The sequence below is a fragment of the Heterodontus francisci genome, chromosome 5 (genome assembly GCF_036365525.1).
Source record: "Heterodontus francisci isolate sHetFra1 chromosome 5, sHetFra1.hap1, whole genome shotgun sequence".
Classification (NCBI taxonomy): Eukaryota; Metazoa; Chordata; class Chondrichthyes; order Heterodontiformes; family Heterodontidae; genus Heterodontus; species Heterodontus francisci.
In genome coordinates, this window is record NC_090375.1 from 103,669,758 (window position 1) to 103,694,791 (window position 25,034).

At 42.7% G+C, this 25,034-nt stretch overlaps 1 protein-coding gene across 1 annotated transcript in view; it reads left to right on the top strand.

Annotated features, from left to right (window-relative positions):
* LOC137370267 (lipoxygenase homology domain-containing protein 1-like) overlaps nucleotides 1–25,034 on the top strand; it is a 64,534-nt gene that overhangs the window by 23,942 nt on the left and 15,558 nt on the right. Inside the window, exons 4-6 of the mRNA XM_068032647.1 lie at nucleotides 3,259–3,345; nucleotides 3,481–3,613; nucleotides 21,909–22,057. Of these exons, the coding sequence (XP_067888748.1) occupies nucleotides 3,259–3,345; nucleotides 3,481–3,613; nucleotides 21,909–22,057 (369 nt within the window). The remainder of the gene's footprint in view (nucleotides 1–3,258; nucleotides 3,346–3,480; nucleotides 3,614–21,908; nucleotides 22,058–25,034) is intronic.

Here is a 25,034-nt window from a genome sequence, read left to right on the forward strand (position 1 = left end):
GGAATGGGCAGATAGTTGACAAATGAAGTTCAATGCAGCGAAATGTGAAGTGATTCATTTTGGTAGGAAGAACATGGAGAGGCAGTATAGAATTAAGGGCACAATTCTAAAGGGGGTGCAGGAGCAGAGGGACCTGGGCGTATATGTGCATAAGTCATTGAAGGTGGCAGGACAGGTTGAGAGAGCAGTTAATAAAGCATACAAGTATCGTGGGCTTTATTAATAGGGACATAGAGTACAAGAGCAAGTAAGTTATGTTGAAATAAAAACAAGAAATGCTGGAAATACTCAGCAGGTTTGGCAGCATCTGTGGCGAGAGAAGCAGAGTTAACATTTCAGGTCACTAGCGTCATTAGTTCGGCCTCAGCTGGAAAATTGTGTCCAATTCTGGGCGCAGCACTTGAGGAAAGACGTGAGGGTGTTGGAGACAGTACAGAAAAGATTCACAAGAATGGTTCCAGGGGTGAGGATATGAAGATGGATTGGAGAAGTCAGGACTGTTTTCCTTGGAGAAGAGAACAATGTGATTGCACTGGAGAGGGTGCAGAGGAGATTCACCAGGATTCTGCCTGGGCTGGAACATTTCAGCTATGAAGAGAGACTGGACAGGCTAGGGTTATTTTTCTTAGAGCAGAGAAGACTGAGGGGGGATCTGATTGAGGTGTACAAAATTATGAGGGGCATTGATAGGTTAGATAGGAAGAAACTTTTTTCCCTCAGCGGAGGGGTCAATAACTGGGGGGCATAGATTTAAGGTAAGGGGCAGGAGGTTTAGAGGGGATTTGAGGAAAAGAATTTTCACCCAGAAGGTGGTTAGAATCTGGAACACACTGCCTGAAGGGGTTCCTAGAGGCAGGAACTTGAAACGCCATAGCATACAAGGATACGGGGCAAGTGCTGGAAAATGGGATTAGAATAGTTAGGCTGGCACAGACATGATGGGCTGAAGGGCCTGTTTCTATGCTGTATAACTCTATAACTATGACTAAGGCTGAGAGGCGATTTGATAGAGGTATTCAAAATCATGAGGGGTCTGAATAGGGTAGATAGAGAGAAACTGTTCCCACTCATGAAAGGATCGAGAATGAGAGGGCACAGATTTAAAGTATTTGGTAAGAGAAGCAAAAGTGACATGAGGAAAAACTTGTTCACGCAGCCAGTGGTTAAGGTTTGGAATGCACTGCCTGAGAACGTGGTGGAGGCAGGTACAATTGAAGCATTCAAAAGGGAATTGGACAGTTTTATGAAAAGGAAGAATGTGCAGGGCTATGGGGAGAAGGCAGGGGAATGAAACTGAGGAGTTGCTCTTTCAGAGAGCCGGTGCAGACACGATGGGCTGAATGGCCTCCTTCTGCATTGTAACGATTCTATGATCATTCAAATTCTGCTTTGGCCCCAAATGGAATTTTAATTTTGAGAGCGCTATAAACTGGCATCATTAATTTATGCTATCCTGCTCACACTGCTGCTACATCTTGTAGAAATAAATTTCTGTGCACAACTATTGACCGGAGAAATTTGTAATGATTAAAAACAGCTTAAAAACAGTCATTAGCTCCATCATGGAATTTTAAAGATAATGTATTTACGATTTGAAATGTTGAGTTTGCATCGGTTGGAGTTATGCTGAAATTAGTGTAAAGCCAAAATGGTGTTTGGCTACTTGCTCAAGGTGGCTTCTTGCCAAACACCACATGCCAAACTAATAATGGATTAACTACAGTTGTATGCCACTATTAAGCTATTTCTAGCACAGCTACTTTGTGATCCCCACAAGGGCAGAAAAATTATAACTGAAGTACATCCTTCTGATTTCAGCATTGAATTAAATCAATTGAATTGAGGAGCATTCTACTTGGCTCAGCTGGTCACACTTTTACCTCTACATTGGAATGAGGATCTGGGTTCAATCTCTATAACTAAGTTTGATTTTGCAGTTTAGGCTAACACTCCAGAACAGTACCGAGCAAGTATAGCATTGTTAGAAATGTTGGGCTGAATCTTCTGTGCCCGCTGCTGATAGGCGAGAATAATGGCGGCCCGTCCGTGCGGGCTGCATGTTGCAGAGCGGCCGCTATCTTCCATGCGGGCACTGACGCCATTTTTAAAGGGCTTTGAGCCCTACCGGGAAATTTAAATATTTAAAATTAACATAAATAAAAATAAAGACATTTCTTTTTCCCTACCTCACCCCCTACCGATAACAAGAAAATTAATTTTGCCCTTTACCCCCCAAAACACTTAACCTTGTCCATCTGACCTTTCCCCCCGAAACTGCACAAATTTTAAACTCCAACTCTTTCTACCTCCCCTACACCCATGATGTTTAATTTGACCCCGTTCCCCCCCCCACCCCACCACACTGATAAACTTACCTCCTCCCCCCTCCCCGCCAGTGTGTGCCTCATTTCCCCGGGCGAAGATCGCAACCGGACATCAGGCAGCGACGTATCATTAATTCATTGATTTTAATTTATTTAAATATTCAAATGGGGGTCCCATTGCCGAGCAGCAGGGTCTGCCACAAGGCCTCGTCGCTGCTGGTAATGTTGGGCCGGGCCCTGTGGCGTCGTGGTGCATGGCAGCCCTCCCCTGGAGGCATCTTCAGGCCCCCCCCTACCACAGACCCCGACGCCTGGGGGAGAACAAAATCCAGCCCGTTGTGTTTTGGATGAGACATTAAACTATGTTGATGAATATTGGAAGATGGGCAGAGAGTTGTCTTGAGTCTCAGTTAACATCATCAAACTATTGCCACAAAATAATGTCATTTTTGTGGGACTTTATGGTACAAACAGTTATTACATTTGCCTATGTAAAGAATTACTGCACACCAAAACAATTTATTGTGCTTCAATGTTAAAGGAAGTATACAAATACAAGTACGTTTTATTTTACTAAATGGACTCATGCCTCTGTTCGTGAAATTGTACAAAAGCTGTACAAAAGTTATAGATGTATAGACATGTGTTAAAGAGGAATGGAATAGCAGCTTAATTGCCCACTTTCTGAATATTCCCACTTCCAAAAACCAATGTTTGAAATGTTAACCATTATGTTTCTTGCAACTGTCTCCACCATTTTCTACGAGGATTGTTCTTTCGTAGATTTGCATAATCAGTCTTTCTGTAAGAAACCTGTGCTGCATTCTAGTACTTTTAACTTTCTGCTGAAAATAATTCAATTTGTTGGTGATTACTGCTTGGTAGATTTGTCTTATTGACACTGGAACATTGTGTGCTTTAATGCCTTTTATAGGTAAGCCTTGAAGGGATTGGTGAAATAAAGAAAGTTTCCTTTGTGTTACTAAACCCTTACCTGAATAAGGGGATAAGACTCTTTAAGGTAAGAGATTTAAGAGAAAATGTTGAAGCAACTTCTTGGAAAAATATATTTTTTTAACTTAAAAGAAAAAAATGTGTTATTTAACTATATCTGGCCACAAACCTAAACATGTACAATAAATCTGCATTATCCCAGTTACGTATGAAGAACCTTAAAACAAAACAGGAACTGGGATTTAACACCGCACGTTGTTGGTTGTTCGAAGAACGTGGAACTGAAACTGTGACAGAACTGGCAGCTGTTCGTCCAGACCGACAACCATTGAGAGGTAAATACAATGAGTGGAATTTTATGCTGTCTGTTGCGGCGGATTTGGTGGCATGCGGGGTGCTTTAATTAGGCAGGAAGTATTTTTCAGAATCTCGATGGCAGGATATTTTAGAGACATTAAGTCGGTGGTGGGTTTGCGGCGTTCTGGGGTTCCCCCAGCGCGGTGGCAATTTGCAGCTTTGCATTCATTTAAATAACATGAATACTCATTACCCTACACATAGTTACGATTTAGTCCTACCTGCCAAATTAAGTGAATGTCGAGCAATATTCCTATGCCACCCGGTTTACGAATGTTTCAACGTGGCGTGCAACAGTCGGATTTGTGCAGTTGAGTCTCAGCACTGTGCTCTTCTCTCTTTAACTCATTAAATGGGAGGAACCAGCCAAAGTGGAAGGATAGATCCCGGGTAACAAGGTACACGGTTGATGACACCAGTATGTCATCCCCAAAGCGCTGCTGAAGAGAGGTACAATTCTGCACATGCATCCACCAGAGCCATCATTGAACACACCATTATCATACTGAAAATGCGATTCCGTTACGTTCACTGGTCTGGTGGGGTCTTCAGTTTGCGCCACAGAAAGTGTCATGAATAATGGCTGTCTGCTGTGCCTTGCACAACCTTGCAATTAGATGAGGAGGACTATGAAGAGGGTGAGGAGGAGGACAACAATGACAATGATGCCGTCATCGATATGAGGGCCATGGACAATAAGCCACATTATAAAGGAACATTGGGGGGAGTAATATAACAATTCACACAGAAATTCCCTTTTACATGAGGTCTTATTCATCTCTGTAATCCTAACGAAACATGGTTACACTTTCGTGTGATTGGCATTTGAAATTATGTATGGGCTACAATGAATGCAACTACGCACCACTGCAAGCAACATTAAGTAAAGACCATAGAAAAAAAAGGTAAGGCGCGACAGCATTGGAAAAAATTATTAATCATCAATAGGAAAACATCCATCATTGAAGAGTGAAAGCTCAAATTCCAATGAAATATGAACACTGGACATTTCCTGAGATGCTTTGCAAACATCATTGCATTCCTTCCATAGGCCTCCAAAAACTTCTTTGTATCCATCTGTCACCAAGCAAAACATTACTGAGAGTAGATCAAATTTTGCATGAAGCAAAAATGTATTAATAAATCATTTCAATCGTGACAATTTGTACAGAACCCGTTCCACATTCCTGATCAAAACTCTTTCAATTTCCTTTTTCTCCAACTACGTCCAGGTGGTATCCTGACGTTTACAGCTGAGGTAGAGGCAGTCTGCTCAGTGTGATACCCTGTTGCTGTGGATGACAGTGGCGGGCATCCTCTGGAGGAATGGGGCCTTGATGGCTCCATCCTACTGGGGTTCTGCAGCAATGGTTCTTGAGTATTCCCCATGTGCTTGCCTTCTGGAGGTAAGGGGGGTCAATGTTGGGGGAAGATCAGATGCCGCTTACCCTGGGGGTGCCGTGAGAGGAAGGCCCTGGGGCAGCTAGCATGTGCTCCTCCTCCATCTGTGTGCACAATGGCACCTGCCTGTCTCCCTGAGGGGAAGGAGCACCCGTCAGGAGGTCTAGGTTCCTGGCCCCCTCTTGCTTAGACTCTGCTGCATGGAGCCCACGGCTACAGCGATTTAAGTGCAGGTCAGATCGCATATGGCTCATGTGGTCAAACAGACTCACCATGGAGTTCACCAGATTCTCTACTGAGGAAGCCATATGCTCAAATGCCCGGGACATGATAGACGACATAGCTTGCATGGACTCTTCCATGGCACGTGCAAAGCCACACATGACCTCAGGCATCTTTGCCATATTTTCCACATGGCTTTGCTGCACATCCAGCAGTCTTCTCATAGAAACAAATGGAGGATCATCACGAGCATAGGGCTGAGCAGGTGCCTGGTTCCCAGCAGTCCTCCAATTGTCAGGGGACCCGGCTGGCACATGCTCCCTCAGCTGTGTTAGAGAAACTTCCAAGCTTGTTTGTAAAGAAGACACTGAGACTAGGATGCTTTGGTAGAGATTATTTATTGCTTGCCACTGAGCTTACTTCTGCTCGCCAGACAGCACCCACAGCCAGTGCTGGCTAGCTGTTCTTTATATATACACACTTGAATACAATTAACTAATTGACACCCAACACCTGTTCACCCTATTATCTTGAACTACCAGGTATTTATCATCCATTAGCAGTAGGTCTTGAACCTCGAAATCCATCACTCCTAGCACAAGGGAGAATTTCCTGGTGATTAAAGAAATGGTTCTGGAGCTGATAAAGTTAAATTTTGCTGAGCCATCCTCGTAGCCACTTTTTGTTATGTTTCACCGGTTTTACTGGATATTTTATATATCTGATTTATCTCAGAGCAATGCAAATATCACACTTGTTCTAAATCAACAACTAATTCATTTACAGTATCACAGAATCACAGAATAATACAGTGCAGAAGAGGCCCTTCAGCCTATCGAGTCTGCACCGATGCATTAAAACACCTGACCTGTCTACCTAATCCCATTTGCCAGCACTTGGCCCATAGCCTTGAATGTTATGACGTACCAAGTGCTCATCCAGGTACTTTTTAAAGGATGTGAGGCAACCTGCCTCCAACACCCTCCCAGGCAGGTCCAGACCGTCACCACCCTCTGGGTAAAAAAGTTCTTCCTCAAATCCCCCTTAAACCTCCTGCCCCTCACCTTAAACTTGTGTCCCCTTGTAACTGACCTTTCAACTAAGGGAACAGCTGCTCCCTATCCACCCTGTCCATGCCCCTCATAATCTTGTACACCTTGATCAGGTCACCCCTCAGTCTTCTCTGCTCCAGCGAAAACAATCCAAGCCTATCCAACCTCTCCTCATAGCTTAAATGTTCCATCCCAGGCAACATCCTGGTGAATCACCTCTGCACCCCCTCCAATGCAATCACATCCTTCCTATAATGTGGCGACCAGAATTGCACACAGTACTCCATCTGTGGCCTTACCAAAGTTCTGTACAACTCCAACATGACCTCCCTGCTTTTGTAATCTATGCCTCGATTGATAAAGGCAAGTGTCCCATATTCCTTTTTCACCACCCTATTAACCTGCCCTTCTGCCTTCAGAGATCTATGGACAAACACACCAAGGTCCTTTAAAATATTTAAAATATTCTCAGCACTTACAAGATCTCAGTACAATGAGAACATACTTGTATTTCTGGAACCTTCCAACCTGTCTCTTTTAGTTTCAGTTTCAAACACTAGGCTTAAACAATCAAACACAGTGAACACTAATCAGTGGACAGCCTAATACAATAAAACCCAGATCAATCAAACCATTGAACACTACACCATGCTTTCAGTCAATGCGTTCCAGACCCTCACCACCCTCTAGGTGAAAAAGTTCCTCCTCAACTCCTCTCTAAGCCTGCACCAATTATTTTAAATCTATGCCCCTGATTATTGACCTCTCTGTTAATGGAAATATGTCCTTCCTATCCAATCTCCCTAGGCCTCTCATAATTTTATACATCTCAATTAAATATCCCCTTAGCCTCCTGTTCTAAAGGAAACAAACCCAGCCTGTCCAAACTTTTTCTCATAGTGTTATGACCAAGGCGGGAGTAATGCACTGTCAATTTAGTCCCACTAATTCACAGTTCGCAGCATATTCGTAAAGTTTCCCACCTACGGGAAAATTTGTCCCCCAGAATAAATCACAACAAACAAGGTTTCTTTAAACAACTACAAAATTAACTACTTATTAATAAACTAAGTCTTAAACAATAATGAGATAACTCTATATGTGAAAGGATTCTTTTCAAACTTCTTATTCTTCCTAACCCTCATACACACAGACATACTGTTACGACTGACCACTCCAGTCAAAGTCCCCAATCAAAAATATACCATTCTGATTGTGGTGGGAGAAACGCACTGTTAATTGAATCCCCCCACAGATCGCCTAACATATCATTTTAAACTTTCCAAAATTAAGAAAGACCCAGCCAAATTGTACCAACTATTAACCCCTGAATGAGGCTAACCAAACCAGGTGTCTTTAAATCAACAAATTAACTGTTTAATTAGAAAAACTAAATTCTTAAACACTACTAAGATATAAACAACATTTAAAATAGAAAAAATTAGAGTCCTTGCAGAGTTGTGCTCCTGCCAGATGTGGAACAGTCCAAGGTTGTTTGGAGTCCTCACATTGTCCGATGGGGAAAAAAGGTTCTTCAACAGCATACCAGTCCGTAGTCTAATCCAGAAGTTGAAATTTTTGCTTTCCTTCTCCAGCGATGAATTTCTGCAATTAACAACTTGCAAATTCTTCTTAATGAATCAATTTGGCTTTAGAATTTTTGAGGGATAGAAGATTGTCACAGTCTAATTTCCCTTCCTTCAGTTTAAATTATCAGAGATCTCTGTTTTGGCTTGACTTTTTAGAATTTTGGGAGAGAATAATAAATAAACAAACTAAATTCTCTTCCTTCAGTTTAAATGGTCTGAGAGCACTCCTTTCGGGTGCTAATACACAGCTGTCTGTCTGTGTCCTCTGAGTTAGAACAGTCTGTTTCCACTATAAAGGGCGGCACAGTGGAGCAGTGGTTAGCACCGCAGCCTCACAGCTCCAGGGACCCGGGTTCGATTCCGGGTACTGCCTGTGTGGAATTTGCAAGTTCTCCCTGTGTCTGCGTGGGTTTTCTCCGGGTGCTCCGGTTTCCTCCCACAAGCCAAAAGACTTGCAGGTTGATAGGTAAATTGGCCATTATAAATTGTCACTAGTATAGGTAGGTGGTAGGGAAATATAGGGACAGGTGGGGATGTTTGGTAGGAATATGGGATTAGTGTAGGATTAGTATAAATGGGTGGTTGATGGTCGGCACAAACTCGGTGGGCCGAAGGGCCTGTTTCAGTGCTGTATCTCTAATCTAATCTAATCTATAAACCAATTCAAAATTAAATTGTAACAAAGTATCTCTCGATGCTCAGTCCGAGTGGCTGTGTCCAAGGCAACCAGGATGCACCCTTTGAAGCTGGTTAGTTCCCTCTCTATCTGGTTGTATCCAACAGCAACCAAAATGTACATTCTTGGTAACTCCTGAGGCTTGCTTGTTCTTAAAGCATCCTTTGCTGTCTTAAAGACACACAACATATTTCCCGGAGAAAATAAAAAACAGGATCATGACAATACATTCAAAAAATAGGGTTAACCAGTTTTAAAAAGGATGTTTTGGATTGCAACTATTTCTTAGGAATAATAAAATAATTAGGTTGTCACATTCTGGTAGCATATTTCCAGGTTAGTGAGGTATCCCAGAGTTGAATAGTCAGATGCCACTTGAAGTCTCTCCAGGTGAGTTTGATGAACAGTCTGTGATGGGTAGGCATTCATGGCACTTTGTCTGCAGCAGGCATCACACAGATCTTTCAGCAAAGGGTGTAGCAATAGGTCTACTTGGGTTTTGAAATAGCAATCTAGCAATAGAAGCTTTCTTGACCTTTCTTGACCTCCCAAAACATAAGAGGCAACAGGAATCACTCCTGAGGCAGAGATTTTTCAGAGATTGGAGACAATGGAATCTGCTACATTTTAAAATGCAGTGCTTCCTCTCAACAAAAGAACATTTCTCCACAGAGAGCAGCAACTCCTCTTTTCCTGGGCCTTTTCCTCTCCAGGTATTCTTTTCTCTCTCTAGGCAGACCACAGTCACCAACTCAAATGTAGAATTTCTTTTTCCAGGAGAGGCAAGCCTTCTGTTTCAGTGAAAGGTCTTTTTCTCTGGTCTGCAAAAAATAGGTCCCAGCCAATTTGTTCTGCCGCCTGGCTATCTAGCTTACTGGTCTCCACAATGCAAAAATGAAACTGAAACTCTTAATAATAAGTCATGCGACCTGTCATTTCCCTTGCTGTTGTTTGGAACAGATGTCTTGCAGTCTGTCCCAACCATTTCAAACACCAAGTTTCAGCATTCAATGTTCACAAAAAATCCTTTTTCTCAGTCTTTTTAAAACACACAGAATTCTAAGCTTTTAAATTTAAAAAAAACCTCTTGTGACAATAGTTAAAATGTTCCATTCCTGGCAACATCCTTGTAAATCTCTACGGTACACTCCCTTGTGTGATCAAATCATTCCTGTATTGAGATGACCAGAACTGTACACAGTACTGTAGCTGCAGTCTAAGTAGTGTTTTATTCAGTTATAGCAATAACTCCCTCCTCTTATACTCTAGGCCTTGGTCAATAAAGGAGCGTATACCAATGCCTTCTTGACCATCTTATCTACCTGTCTTGTTACCATCAGGGATCTTTAGACATACACTCCTAGGTCCCTCTGTTCCTCTGCACTTTTCAGAATCTAGTCATATGTTATGGATTCACTTGCCTTGTTTTTCCTGCCCTGATACATTAACTTGCACTTCAGCAGATTGAATTTGATTTACCACTTTTATGTCCACCTGGCCAGTCCATTGATATCTTCTTACAGTTTAAAGCTTTCTTTCTCAGTATTAAACACATGATCAATTTTCTTATCATCTGCAAATGTCCTAATCGTGCCCCCTACATTTAAGCCTAAATCATTGATATATACCACAAGCAGCAAGGGATCCAGTACTGAGCCCTGTGGAAACAGCCTTTGAGTCACAAAACTACCTATTGACCATAATCCTTTACTTCCTGCCACTGAGAGTCAATTTTGGATCCAACATGCCACTTTCACTTGGATACCATGAGCTGTTAATTTACTGATCAGCCTGCCATGTGGGACCTTGTCAAGGGCTTTGCTAAAATCCATGTACACTATACCACACAAGCTACCCTTGTCGTCTTTGTTACTTCCTCAAAAAATTCAGTCAATTTAGCCGGACACATCCTTTCCTTAACAAATCCATGCTGACTGTCCTTGATTAATAGGTGCCTCTCTAAATCATGAATGATACTGTCCCTCAGAATTTTTCCAGTAGTTTGCCCAAAGTCGAGGTTAGGCTGACTGGCTTATAATTACTCAGTACAAAGTTAGCAATCCTCCAGTCCTCCGGCACCATTCCTGTAGCCAGAGAGTATTGGAAAATGATGGTCAGAGCCTCCACTACTTCTTCCCTTACTTCCCTTAGCAGCCTAGGATACATTTCATCCAGGCCTGGTGAGTTATCCACGTTGAAGGATGCTAAACACCTTAATATTTCCTCCCTCACAATGCTTATCCCATCCAATATTGCACATTCCTCCTCCTCAACTACAATGTCTGCTTTGTCCTCTCTTTTTGTGAAAACAGACACAAAGTATTCATTAAGAACTATGCCCACGTCTTCCACCTCTACACACAAGTTACTGTTTGGGTCTCTAATAGGCCCTATTCTTTCCTTAGTTGTCCAATTGCTCTTAATGTATTTATAAAACATGTTAGGGTTTTCTTTGGTTTTACTTGCCAATATTTTTTCATATTGTTACGACTGAGGTGGGAGGAGCGCACTGTTTGTTCTAGTTCACTTCACCACAGGTCACAATATATATTTAACTTTTCCCACTTACTAATACAGGCAATCATATACTCTATTTTTCCCCAGAATAAAACACACCAAGCAGGTTTCTTTAATAAACAACAAAATTATCAGTTTATTATAAACCAAGTCTTAACCAATAATGAAATAAAACTTACACACAAACTGAAATATTAAAGCCCCGTATTTATCCTAGCCCCTCACACACACACATACACACCTGTTAACCGGGAAAATAAAAGGGATTTTTGTTTAAAGTGCAGAAAACTCCCCCCAGAAAAAAACCCACTTAGGCTGAATACATGATCATACTTGATGAAAAAAAAAGATATGGAAAGATGTCCTTTCTTTTGGTTTGGTGTCCTAAATGCGTATAGGTGGCTGTCACAAGGATCTTCCTAGAACAGTTCTTTCCAGGTGATGCTGAAGATCAGTTTAGGTAGGCTTTCCAAGTGGTGCAGCGACAGAGGCTCCAAATAAGTCTTACAGCAGGAAAGCAGCAACAATATTTCAGTTCCCATACATTCGACATGCAAAGGTTTCTTCAAACATGCAGGGTTTCTTCAAATACAGAGGAAATAGGAAGCTGACATACTGGATGCAGGATTTATTTTCAAGAGAGAGAAAGCTGAGCTGTTCTTCTTCTAGCAGGCAAGAAACAACTAACTGTTGTAACAGTTCAAACTGAAACTAAAACCTTCAAGAAGTCAAGTCTCCTGACATCTATAAATCTTGGCCTGTCACTTCTTTATAAACATCTCCCCAAGGCAAAAACAACCCCTTCTGGGTGATTATCCACAGACAGGTGCCTTCTAGTAATACTTATTTATTAGCCAAATTCAGAAACCTTTTGGTAACTTTAAAAAAAACCCCACAAAGTTCAGCCATCTCTTCAAGAATCCAGATTAATCAGTATCAATAATTCAAATATAAGTCCTTAACACATATTTTACAAAAGAAATAGAAGCAAACTCATAACAGTACTATCTCTTTGCTTTCCTAATTTCATTTTTAATTTCACCCCTGCACTTTTTATATTCCTCTAGGTTTTCTGTAGTATTGAGTTGTTGGCATGTGGCATGGCTTTCTTTTTTTCGCCTTTTCCTACTCTGTATGCTTTTTGACATCCAGTGGGCCTGGACTTGTGAGTCCCACCCTTTCTCATTATGGGAATATATCTGTTCAGCTCCTCCTTGAATGCCTCCCACTGCTCTGACACTGATTTACCTGCAAGTAGCTGTTTCCAGTCCAGTTTTGCCAAATTACATGTCAGCTTAGTAAAATTGGCCTTTCACAAATTAAAATGTTTTACTCTTGAGCCGGGATTTTATGCTGAAGATGGTGGTCTCGACGTCTGGAAAAGGCGATGCTGAGAACCCCAGGTTGCCTCTTCTCCGGAAGGCCCACTGAAGCTAGTGCCAATCGAGTACTTAAGTGGGCAGCGGTGGCCTTTCACAGGATCAAGGACCCCGTCACCAGAAGTCGCACCCTTGGACAGCTGCCGGTCAGAGGCCAGCAGCTGTTCCGTGAGCAGTGCCACCATGGAGGCGGTGACTGCTGCTGGAGGAGCACCTACTGCAGGCCCAGGAGTGGCGCTGGACTCAGGACACAGATAGGTCAGGGCGGGAGGGGTCTCACGAGGTGGAGGCCATGGCGGAGGGGGGTATATGGGAGCCACTGTGCCCCCCTTTCCCGATGCCAGTTCCCTCGATCAGGCACTAAGTGTCTTGTAATGAGGGAACCCCAGCCCACCATCCCCTCCACCCCGGAGCCAGGAAGCAGCCCGCACAGTGTTTCGTGCTTTGCTTCTCATGCAGTGACAGGGCCGCATGGCGCATTGCGGCAGCGGTGGGATGAGGCCCTTAATTGGGGATTAATTGCCCATTTAAGGGCCTCAATTGGCAGTGGGTGGGAAGGACATTCACAGACCTTCCTGCCCAGGACTAAATTTTGGCAGAGCTGTGATGGTGGCAGGAACCCGCCCCCGCCATCCCCCTGCCACCATCCCACTTGATGTTATGCTCGCCCTGTCTCCAAACTGGCTGTGGGAGAGAGCATAAAATTCCCCCCTTGATCTATCTTTATCTTTTTCTATTACTGCTCTAAATTTAGCTTAATTGTGACCACTATCACTAAAATCCCGTCCCACTCATATCCCTTTCACCAGCCTAGATTCATTCCCTAAAACTAAATCTAGAACAGCCCCTTGTTGGGTTTGCTACATACTGGCTAAAAATTTATCCTGGATACATTATAAGAATTCTGTGCCCTCTGTATCTTTTGCAATGAATTTATCCCAGTTAATATTCGGGTGGATGAAATCCCCTACTATTACTGCCCTTTTGTTTGCACACTTTTCAGCAGTTTGCCTACATATTTGCTCTTCCATCAACTTCTGACTATTTGGAGGTCTATGGCATTACCCCCCCAGCAAATATACAAACTGGGTGGTTTTATTTTAATAAAAAAAAGTCAACAGATGAAACTCTCCGACGAACAAAGGCGTTGGAGGGGTGCAACCATCGGTAAACGGGACCTGGAACAAGCAGAGATCAGCAGTGTAGATTCAGGTGTGATTGCCCCTTTTTTTGTTCCTAAGTTCAACCCATATGACTTTATTTGATGCGCCTTCTAGCATACCTTCCCTCTGCACAGCTGTGATTGTTTCCTTAACCAAAAAGGCAACTGTATCCTCCTTTTTTAAACCCTCTTCATCCTGTCTGAAAACCCTGCAACCAGGAATGTTGAGCTGCCATTTCTGCCCTTCTTTAAGCCACATTTGATATGATATGGCTAGTGTCTATCTAACCCCTCAGCTCATCTGCCTTATTCACTCGACTCCTTGCATTGAAGTATATACCAATAATCACTGCACAACTCCTTTGTTGTCTATCTTCTTTCCTTTGATTTCTCGACTTTCCATACTGGCATATTGATTTTCTGCCTTCTATTTCCAGTTTTGCTTCTATTCCTTCTGAATCTACACTCAGGTTCCCATCCCCCTGCCAAGTTGTTTAAACCTTCCCCAACCCTGTTGGGCAGGGTCGTGTCCGAGGCCCAACCATCTTCAGCTGCTTCCTCAATTACTTTCCCTCCATCATGAGGTCAGAAGTGGATGTTTGCTGATGCTTGCACAATGTTCAGCACCTCCTCCACATTCGCAACTCCTCAGATATTGAAGCAGCCTGTGTAGAAATGCAGCAAGACCTGGACAACATTCACGCCACACAAGTGCCAGGCAATGACTATCTCAAACAAGAGAGAACCTAACCGTCTCCCCTTAATGTTCAATGGCATTTCCATTGCTGAATCCCTCACTATCAACATCCTGGGGGGTTACCATTGCCCAGAAATTGAACTGGACCAGCCACGTATATCCTATGGCTATAAAAGCAGGTCAGAGGCTCGGAATTCTGTGGCAAGTAACTCACATCCTGTCTCCCCAAAGCCTGTCTACCATCTACAAGGCACAAGTCAGGAGTGTGATGGAATACTCTCCACTTGCCTGGATGGGTGCAGCTCCAACAATACTCAAGAAGCTCGACACCATCCAGGACAAAGCAGCCCACTTAATTGGCACACCATCTACCACCTTCAATGTTCACTGCCTTCACCACTGACACACAGTGGCAGCAGTGTGTACTACATACAAGATGCACTGCAACAACTCACAAAGGTTCCTTTGACAGCACCTTCCAAACCCGCAACCTCTGTTAATCTGTTAATTGTGTTACGATCGAGGCGGGAGGAGCGCACTGTTATTTCTAGTCCCACTTCTCCACAGGTCACACATATGTTTTAAATTTTCCCACTAACGAATACAATCAATCATATACTCTTATTTTTCCCAAAAATAGAACACACTAACCAGGTTTCTTTAATGAACAACAAAATTATCAGTTTATTATAGAATAAGTCTTAACTAGTAATGAAGTAAAGCATAAACACACAAATTTAAATGTTAAAGTCCCCTTTTTGACTTAGCCCATCACACTCATACATGCACCGGTTAACTGGAAAAATAGAAGATTTTTTAAATTCAGAGCTCTGTTACAGACAAAAAAACCCACTTGGGCTGAATACTTTCACATTCTTGTAGAAACAGCAGATTAGATATGTTTTGGTCCAAAACTAGCCTTGGAGCACACTTAGGCAGGTTACTGGGATCTTTTAGAACAGTGCTTTTCAGGTGGCGTTGAGAACTAATTTAGCAGGCTTTCTTCAAAGAGATGAGATGAATGACACAGTAGACTTCTCAGGGTCTTTTAGAGATGCTGGAAAGCGAGCTGGATTTTGGTCTTCTCTCCTTTCACTTCTTCAGCAACAGGCTAACTTTATATGCCGCTCACTCCAGAAGGTAAAACACACTGACAGTACAACCAAAAGCTTGTGCATTTCCTGTCCTCTTAGGTGTGCGCTTCTGCCCCCCAGGCTTGTCCTATCAGGGCACGTGACTGACTTCTCTGCCAACATCTCTTGTTACCAGGGTTTTAACTTGAGTCACGTGACAAACAGTACATTGTTGCCAAACCAGTTCTTTCAGTGTCCCCTTGATGACTCTCTTGAAAAAAACTGGTTCAACATTTATTCAGTTTGACTATGAATTCCTCAAAAAATATTTTAACAAAAAAACAGAATCACTTCCATAACAACTGTGTATCAATTGTTTGATTATATGCAGGTGAAGGGTGTTAACTGGGGTCTTATTTGATGACTTGTCAGCAGATACTTACTGAGACGGTGGAGGATTTGAGTAAGGAGCTACATGTTTGTAATCCTTTTATTCTGTACACTCAATGTGAAACTGAGTAAAGGTAGGCTCCAGGATTATCCTTTTAGAAGCTTTCTGGAGTTTAACAATCTGGAGTTTTAACATCTTGGCTTGGAACTATATCGCTGTTCCTTCACTGCTGCTGGGTCAAAATCCTGGAACTCCCTTCCTAAAAGCACAGTGGTGTACCTACCTCACATGGACTGCAGAGGTTCAAGAAGGTAGCTCACCACCACCTTCTCAAGGGCAATTAGGGATGGGTAACAAATGCTGATCTTACCAGCTACTCACCAATCAACTCTTTCCCTTGTGCTAATGTCAGTTTAGGTGTTTCTACCTTTCTCCCTGACACTTGCACTCCTTTACCTCCTATCAGATGTTAAAAATACTAAATACACTTGTAGACTTGGTTTTCCTGAGGGCAGGAGGCTGACTGCCTGAAGGCAAACCAATCTTGCTTTAAACTAGCATTAAGCCTCTTATTTGCATATACAAAGGGTCCAACAATTATTTCAGGCATGGGTGCAGCACACTGACCTTATTTTGCCCTTACCAATATGCCATGCAATACTATTGGCTACTATTATATATACAGTTTAAATGTTATTGATTTAAGGATCACAAAGGAACACTATTGGATAATAATGCAGAATTTAAATGTCAATGGAATCATAGCTTAAAGCAATGGTGTTGAATTTCCTGGAAAGGTACAGCCATTCCAGATGCGACAAGCTCTGTTGGAGTTTTCCTGCTTTTTGTGGACAGGACACACCTGGACAATTTTCCACAGATGCCAGTGTTGTAGCTGTACTGGAACAGCTTAGCTAGGGGCGCGGCAAGTTCTGGAGCACTTCAGTACTATTGCCAGAATGTTGTCAGGGCCCAGTATCCAGTGCCTTCAGCCATTTCTTGATATCACATGGAGTGAATCGGGTTGGCTGGAGACTGGCATCTGTGATATTGGGGACCTCAGGAGGAGGCCAAGATGGATCATCTACTTGGCACTTCTGGCTGAAGATGGATGCAAATGCTTCAGCCTTGTCTTTTGCACTGATATGCTGGGTTCCCCCATCGTTGAGGATGGGGATATTTGTGGAGCCTCCTCCTCCTGTTAGTTGTTTAATTGTCCACCACCATTCACGACTAGATGTGGCAGGACTGCAGAGCTTAGATCTGATCCGTTGGTTGTGGGATCGCTTAGCCCTGTCTATTGCATGCTGCTTCTGCTGTTTGGCATACAAGTAGTCCTGTGTTGTAGCTTCACCAGACTGACAGTTCATTTTTATGTATGTCTGGTGCTGGTCCTGGCATGCCCTCCTACACTCTTCATTGAACCAAGATTGGTCCCCTGGCTTGATGGTAATGGTAGAGTGGGGATGTGCCAGGCCATGAGGTTACAGATTGTGGTTGAATACAATTCTGCCCACAGCGCCTCATGCATGCCCAGTTTTGAGTTGCTAGATCTATTCAAAATCTATCCCATTTAGCACAATGCCAGTGCCATACAACACAATGGTGGGTATCCTCAATGTGAAAACGGGACTTTGTCTCCACAAGGACTGTGCGGTGGCCACTCCGACCAATACTGTCATGTACAGATGCATCTGCAACAGGTAAATTGGTGAGGAAGGGGAGAAGTTGGTTTTTCCCTCTTGTTGGTTCCAGGTAATTACAGACCGATGAGCCTGATGTCAGTGGTAGGGAAGCTGCTGGAGAAGATACTGAGGGATAGGATCTATTCCCATTTGGAAGAAAATGGGCTTATCAGTGATAGGCAACATGGTTTTGTGCAGGGAAGGTCATGTCTTACCAACTTAATAGAATTCTTTGAGGAAGTGACAAAGTTGATTGATGAGGGACGGGCTGTAGATGTCATATACATGGACTTCAGTAAGGCGTTTGATAAGGTTCCCCATGGTAGGCTGATGGAGAAAGTGAAGTCGCATGGGGTCCAGGGTGTACTAGCTAGATGGATAAAGAACTGGCTGGGCAACAGGAGACAGAGAGTAGCAGTGGAAGGGAGTTTCTCAAAATGGAGACGTGTGACCAGTGGTGTTCCTCAGGGATCCGTGCTGGGACCACTGTTGTTTGTGATATACATAAATGATTTGGAGGAAAGTATAGGTGGTCTGATTAGCAAGTTTGCAGACGACACTAAGATTGGTGGAGTAGCAGATAGTGAAGGGGACTGTCAGAGAATACAGCAGAATATAGATAGATTGGAGAGTTGGGCAGAGAAATGGCAGATGGAGTTCAATCAGGGCAAATGCGAGGTGATGCATTTTGGAAGATCCAATTCAAGAGTGAATTATACAGTAAATGGAAAAGTCCTGGGGAAAATTGATGTACAGAGAGATTTGGGTGTTCAGGTCCATTGTTCCCTGAAGGTGGCAACGCAGGTCAATAGAGTGGTCAAGAAGGCATACGGCATACTTTCCTTCATCGGACGGGGTATTGAGTACAAGAGTTGGCAGGTCATGTTACAGTTGTATAAGACTTTGGTTCGGCCACATTTGGAATACTGCGTGCAGTTCTGGTCGCCACATTACCAAAAGGATGTAGATGCTTTGAAGAGGGTGCAGAGGAGGTTCACCAGGATGTTGCCTGGTATGGAGGGCGCTAGCTATGAAGAGAGGTTGAGTAGATTAGGATTATTTTCATTAGAAAGACGGAGGTTGAGGGGGGACCTGATTGAGGTGTACAAAATCATGAGAGGAATAGACAGGGTGGATAGCAAGAAGCTTTTTCCCAGAGTGGGGGATTCAATTACTAGGGGTCACAAGTTCAAAGTGAGAGGGGAAAAGTTTAGGGGGGATATGCGTGGAAAGTTCTTTACGCAGAGGGTGGTGGGTGCCTGGAACGCGTTGCCAGCGGAGGTGGTAGACGCGGGCACGATAGCGTCTTTTAAGATGTATCTAAATAGATACATGAGTGGGCAGGAAGCAAAGAGATACAGAACCTTAGAAAATAGGCGACAGGTTTAGATAGAGGATCTGGATCGGCGCAGGCTTGGAGGGCCGAAGGGCCTGTTCCTGTGCTGTAATTTTCTTTGTTCTTTGTTCTTTGTTCTCACCATCTGCCACAGACCCAGTCTAGCAGCTATGTCCTTTAGGACTCAGCCAACTGGGTCAGTCGTGGTGCTACTGAGCCACTCTTGGTGATAGAAATTGAAGTCCCCACTAGAGTACATTATGTGCCCTTGCTACCTTCAGTGCTTCTTCCAATTGGTATTCAACATGGAGAAACACTGATTCATCAGCCAAGGGCGGGGGCGTTAGGTGGTAATCAGCAGGAGGTTTCCTTGCCCATGTTTGACCTGATGCCGTGAGATTTCATGGGGTCCGGAGTCAATGTTGAGGTCTGCCAGGGCAACTCCCTCCCGACTGTATACCACAGTACCGCCACCTCGGGTGGGTCTGTCCTGCCGGTGGGATAGGTCATACCCAGGGATGGTGATGGTAGTGTCTGGGACATTTGCTGCAAGGTATGATTCCGTGAGTACGACTATGCCAGGCTGTTGCTTGATTACTCTGTGGGACAGGTCTCCCAATTTTGGCACAAGCCCCCAGTTGGTAGTTAGGAGGACTTTGCAGTGTCTACAGGCCTGGGTTTTCCATCGTTCTTTCTGGTGCCAAGATCGACGCCAGGTGTTCCATCCGATTTTATTCTTTTTCAACTTTTGTGTAGCGGTTTTGGACAACTAAATGGCTTGATAACCATTCTATAGATTCTGGAGCAGTTCCTGCAGATTGGAAGGTCGCAAATGTCACCCCACTATTTAAGAAGGAAGGGAGAGAGAAAATAGGGAATTACAGACCTGTTAGCCTCACATCAGTTGTTGGGAAAATGCTAGAATCTATTCTAAAGGATGTGATAAATCTTCTACTTTGGCCTCCTTGTCTCGAGAGACAATGGTTAAGCGCCTAGAGGTGGTCGGTGGATTGTGGAGTAGTGCCTGGAGTGGCTATAAAGGCCAATTCTAGAGTGACAGACCCTTTCACAGGCACTGCAGATAAAATTGGTTGTCGGGGCTGTTACACAGTTGGCTCGCTCCTTGCGCTTCTGTCTTTTTTCCTGCCAACAGCTAAGTCTCTTTGACTCGCCACTCTTTAACCCCGTTTTTATGGCTGTCCGCCAGCTCTGACGATCACTGGCAACAGTCACAGGACTTCATGTTGCGTTTGCAGGCGTCTTTAAAGCGGAGACAAGGACGGCTGGTGGGTCTGATACCAGTGATGAGCTCACTATACAATAGACACTTAGATAATAATGATCTGATTGGGCATAGTCAAACAAGGATTTATGAATGGTAAATCATGTTTGACGAACCTGTTGGAGTTTCTTGAGGATGTTACTAATAGAATTGATAAAGGGGAGTCGGTGGACATGGTGTACTTGGATTTTCAGAAGGCTTTTGCTAAAGTCCCCCACAGGAGGTTGGTTAGCAAATTTGAAGCACATGGGATAGGAGGTAATATACTGGCATGGATTAAGGATTGGTTAACAGGCAGAAAGCAGAGAGTAGGAATAAACGGGTCATTCTCGCATTGGCAGGCTGTGACTAGTGGGGTAACGCAGGGATCAGTGCTTGGGCCCCAGCTGTTCACAATATATATCAATGATTTGGATGTGGGGACCAAATGTAGTATTTCCAAGACACAAAACTAGGCGGGAATGTGTGTGGTGAGGAAGATGCAAAGCGGCTGTAAGGGAATTTGGAAAGACTTAATGAGTGGGCAAGAATGTGGCAGGTGTAATATAATGTGGATAATTGTGAGGTTATCCACTTTGGTAGGAAGAATAGATGTGCAGAGTGTTTCTTCAATGGTAAGAGATTAGAAAGTGTAGGTGTGCAAAGGGACCAGGGTGTCCTTGTCAATAAGTCACTGAAAGTTAACATGCAGGTACAGCAAGCAATTTAGAAGGTTAATGGTATGATAGCCTTTATCGCAAGAGGATTTGAGTGCAGAAGTAGTGAAGTCATGCTTCAATTGTATAGAACCTTGGTTAGACCGCACCTGGACTACTGTGTGCAGTTTTGGTCCCCTTACCTTAGGAAGGATGTTATTGTCATAAAGGGAGTGCAATGAAGGTTCACCAGACTTGTTCCTGGGATGGCGGAACTGTCCTATAAAGAGAGATTGGGGAAACTGGACTGTATTCTCTCAAGTTTCGAAAAATGAGAGGTGATCTCATTGAAACCTACAAGATACTTAAAGGGATAGACAGGGTAGATACAGGTAAGATGGTTGGGGAGTCTAGAACCAGGGGACACAATTTCAAAATAAGGTGGAGGCCACTTCGGACAGAGATGAGGAGAAATTTCTTTACTCAGAGGGTTGTGAATCTTTGGAATTCTCTACCCCAGAGGGCTGTGGAAGCTCAATCATTGAGTATGTTTAAAGCAGAGATTGACAGATTTTTAAATACAAATAACTTAAGGGGATATGAGGATAGTGTGGGAAAAAGGCATTGAAGTGGAACATCAGCCATGATCGTATTGAATGGCGGGGCAGGCTCGATGTGCTGAATGGCCTACTCCTGCTCCCATGTTCCTATAGGCTATTTCAGAGGGCAGTTAAGAATCAACAATATTGCTGTGGGTCTGGAGTCACATGTAGGCCAGACCAGGTAAGGAAAGCAGATTTCTTTCTCTGAAGGACATTGGTGAACCAAATGGGTTTTAACAACAATGGATGGTAGTCTTGTGGTCACCATTAATCAATTGAATTTAAATTCCACCGGCTGCCATGGTGGGATTTGAACATGTGTCCCCAGAGTTTTAGCTTGGGTCTCTGGGTTACTAGTCCAGTGACATTACCAGTACGCCACAGTCTCGCCTAAATACTGTCATAACTATCAGCCATAATTGCCAATTACCCTAGCCCGGAAAATTCTAGCTCAATATTGATTGCTTCCTTGGAACTCTTCAGTTATAATCAGTGAGTATCTTCTAATATTCTTTCACAGTTCTCAATGCATTGGAAGAAACTATAATAAACTTACTGTTTCTGCTTCCTGCAGATATCTTATATTCAGTTCGCGTGTTCACTGGGAACCTTCCTGCAGCAAGCACTGATGCAGATGTTTACATCATGATGTTTGGTGAGCATGGAGATACCTGCAAAAGAAAACTCAGGCGTTCTCATTCTGCACCATTTGAAAAACAACAGGTTGGTGTTGTGTTTACAGTAGTCCTGTAAATAAAGCTTCAATTATCAAAGAGTTTAATATGTGCACTGAATAAGTTAATTATTCTCTGGTGAAAAATGTTCCTGCTTTTATTACTGGGCCTCCCTGTTACACATATGATGCTGCTGAGAACTTGCAGGATAAACTCTAACACTATCTCATATGTGATCATGGACTGTACATCACTCCCAACTAGCCAGATGTGAATAAGCACTGTACTCTCTACATATGTTTTTAGAAATAGTAATGTTAGGCTGAGTTATTAACTGCAACAAAATTCCTTAGGTCTGATAACTGTATACGGCATTTGCGCAGCGTTGTTTCCTAACAGTGCCCAGAAAGTTTATAATATTAGTTGCTATAACAAGAGGAAAAAGGGAAATTTTCAAGAAAGACAGATAACTCACAAACTCAATGACACTGAAAACAAAAAAAAGTAACTTCAAGCAATTTAGCCACTGTACCAACTGGGAAGTCCCAAGTTTTCCACAGCTATGCTTCTGAAAGCCCTGATCAGCTGGTTATGATTAACTTCACATTTTAACTCTTGAATACAGAGGACAGAGTGCCCAAAAAATGTCAGAAATGGGTTTCTAAATTTCATTGGTTTGATAGATCACAAATCCAGCTGAGCTCTCTAAGTGGGTGTGGAATTTAGGGAGGACTGAGAATGTGCCAATTTTAAACTATGTTTAAGTTCTGCCCTGAAGTCTGCTGGAAGTGAGGAACAATGTAAGATATATACACTTAAGATAAGATGCAACCATACAAATGATGGGTTTATGCGAAGATGATATTATTCGTTCCAAACATAGTTATTTACACAGGAGAATCTATCACTCTAACTTATGCTACCAAAAGACAGTGATAACTTAGAACATCAGTTGAGGAAGGTTAATGCAGGAATGTTAAAGATGAATTGCTGCCTTTCATTCTGCTGTTATATGGAGACACATTACCTAGGATTGGTCTTATGTCAACACTTTTTGTTCTTTATTTTGGAGTCTTCTAGCTTCATTTAAAATTCTCCCTCAAGATTGTTTTTTCTTTGGAAAATTTTCCTAAAAAGACTACAAAACATTTTCTCCTACTTGCTCCTGCTGGATCTACAAAAATAGGATGAGCTGCTGCTGCTGGATCACCTCAACTCAACCTCACACACACTTTGCCTACCCCAAGCCCTGGGGCCTACTTGTGGGCCAACTTTGGCTCAACAGTTGGCTAAAATTGCTCAGGCCTATAACCAGCAAGCTACATCGGGATGCCAGTTTGGAGCTCATTTAGTTTCATTTAAATGAGGCCCAGGGTTAAAGCTGCTTCTATGTCTTCTCCCAGTAATGATTGGGCAGCTGGTATGCTCCAACAGTTGGCCACCTAAAAGATAAAATCTACCCTGTGCCACAGAATGGTGATATCCGAATAAGGAGTATGCAACACACTAGAGAATTTAATACGTTATGTAAATATGAAGTGCAAAATTATGCACATAAAAGAGAAAATAAGTAGGGGGAGTACATTCAGTCTAAGGGCCATTCTAGTAAAATATATTCATATTTTTGTTTCTTATTTATTTCCTTGCTTATTGGACCTGTGTTGAAATTTGCGAGCATGAATGCCTCCCAATCAGGGTGGCAATCTCTTGGTAACCCAGCGGAGATGCTTTCTGACAGATTTTATTGTTGATGCTCATATCCAGCTAAATGTGGAGAACAAAAAGAAAATTATACGTATTTTTCACATTAACAAGTGTTATACTATGTTGAAAGTATCAAGTATTGCACATTTTTTATTAAATAATTTTTACATAGTCAGTAGAATGAGTTTCATAGAGTGGGAAACATGGCTAGGGCTGAAATTAGTAGAGATTAAGGATTATCATTTAGGACAAGCTCCAAATATTCATAACATGCCAGGTTCTTTTCCAGTTTGAAGAGTTTTGAACAATCAGTTCCATAACTGTTAAAATGTAGAAACTCTTCTCCAAGGTAGCAGAATTTTTAAAATATACCAGTACATCTTGCATGATGTTGCTCATGTGTAGTCTGGGCACAGTCTGGGAGCACAGCATTAGAATGGATATGGTACATTCACTGGTCCAGCTGTGTTAGTGTGGCTTGCATAGTGCTTCAACATTTTCACTTATTCTGTACTGTTGTGTTTCTTTCTTCCACCAAAAATCATTAGCAATATTAGAAATCTTTGAGTATCGAATACTTTAGCAAGTATTCCCTCACTTTCATAAAAGTTTCTAGCTTCCTAAATGTTAAAAATGATCTTACTACTAGATTTCTCTGGCCATCACTTGATTACTTTTCTATTGCCAGACCTTTCCTCTTTAGTATTCTGATGAAAGGTTATCGACCTGAAGCGTTAGCTCTGTTTCCCTCTCCACAGCTCTCCAACAGGGAATCAAGGGATATAGCAAGCACGTGGAAAAGTGGAGTTGAATCCTAAGATCAGCCATGATCATATTGAATGGTAGTGCAGGCTCGATGGGCCATATGGTCTACTCCTGCTCCTATTTCTTGTGTTCTTGTGTTTACAGACGCTGCCAGACCCGAGCATTTCCAGTGCTTTATGTTTTTATTTCTCTCTCAGTTTTATTTTAAGGGCAGGTGCAGTTGAAAAGTTTTGCTATTTCAGTACTGTGGTGAATAATTCAATGAATTAATGAATATATGTGGATATCAAGCACTTGGAGGCCAGGCATGCCCCAAAGATAAGGAAAACCTAATAACCACATCTGCACTGTCACTGAGGGGTTAAAAAGCAGTAATGAGGGCTATTTCAAATTATACATATTATACAAATTATACAATCATGGAAATATTTCCAGTTTGAGTCTCTGGGAATGGGACACTAAGCAAATCTAAAAGTCCCTGAGAAAGTAAAGGTTTGATGGGAGGAGGTGTGGTCAGATGGGACTGTTTTTTGGAACTTTTTAAAAAAATGATTGAT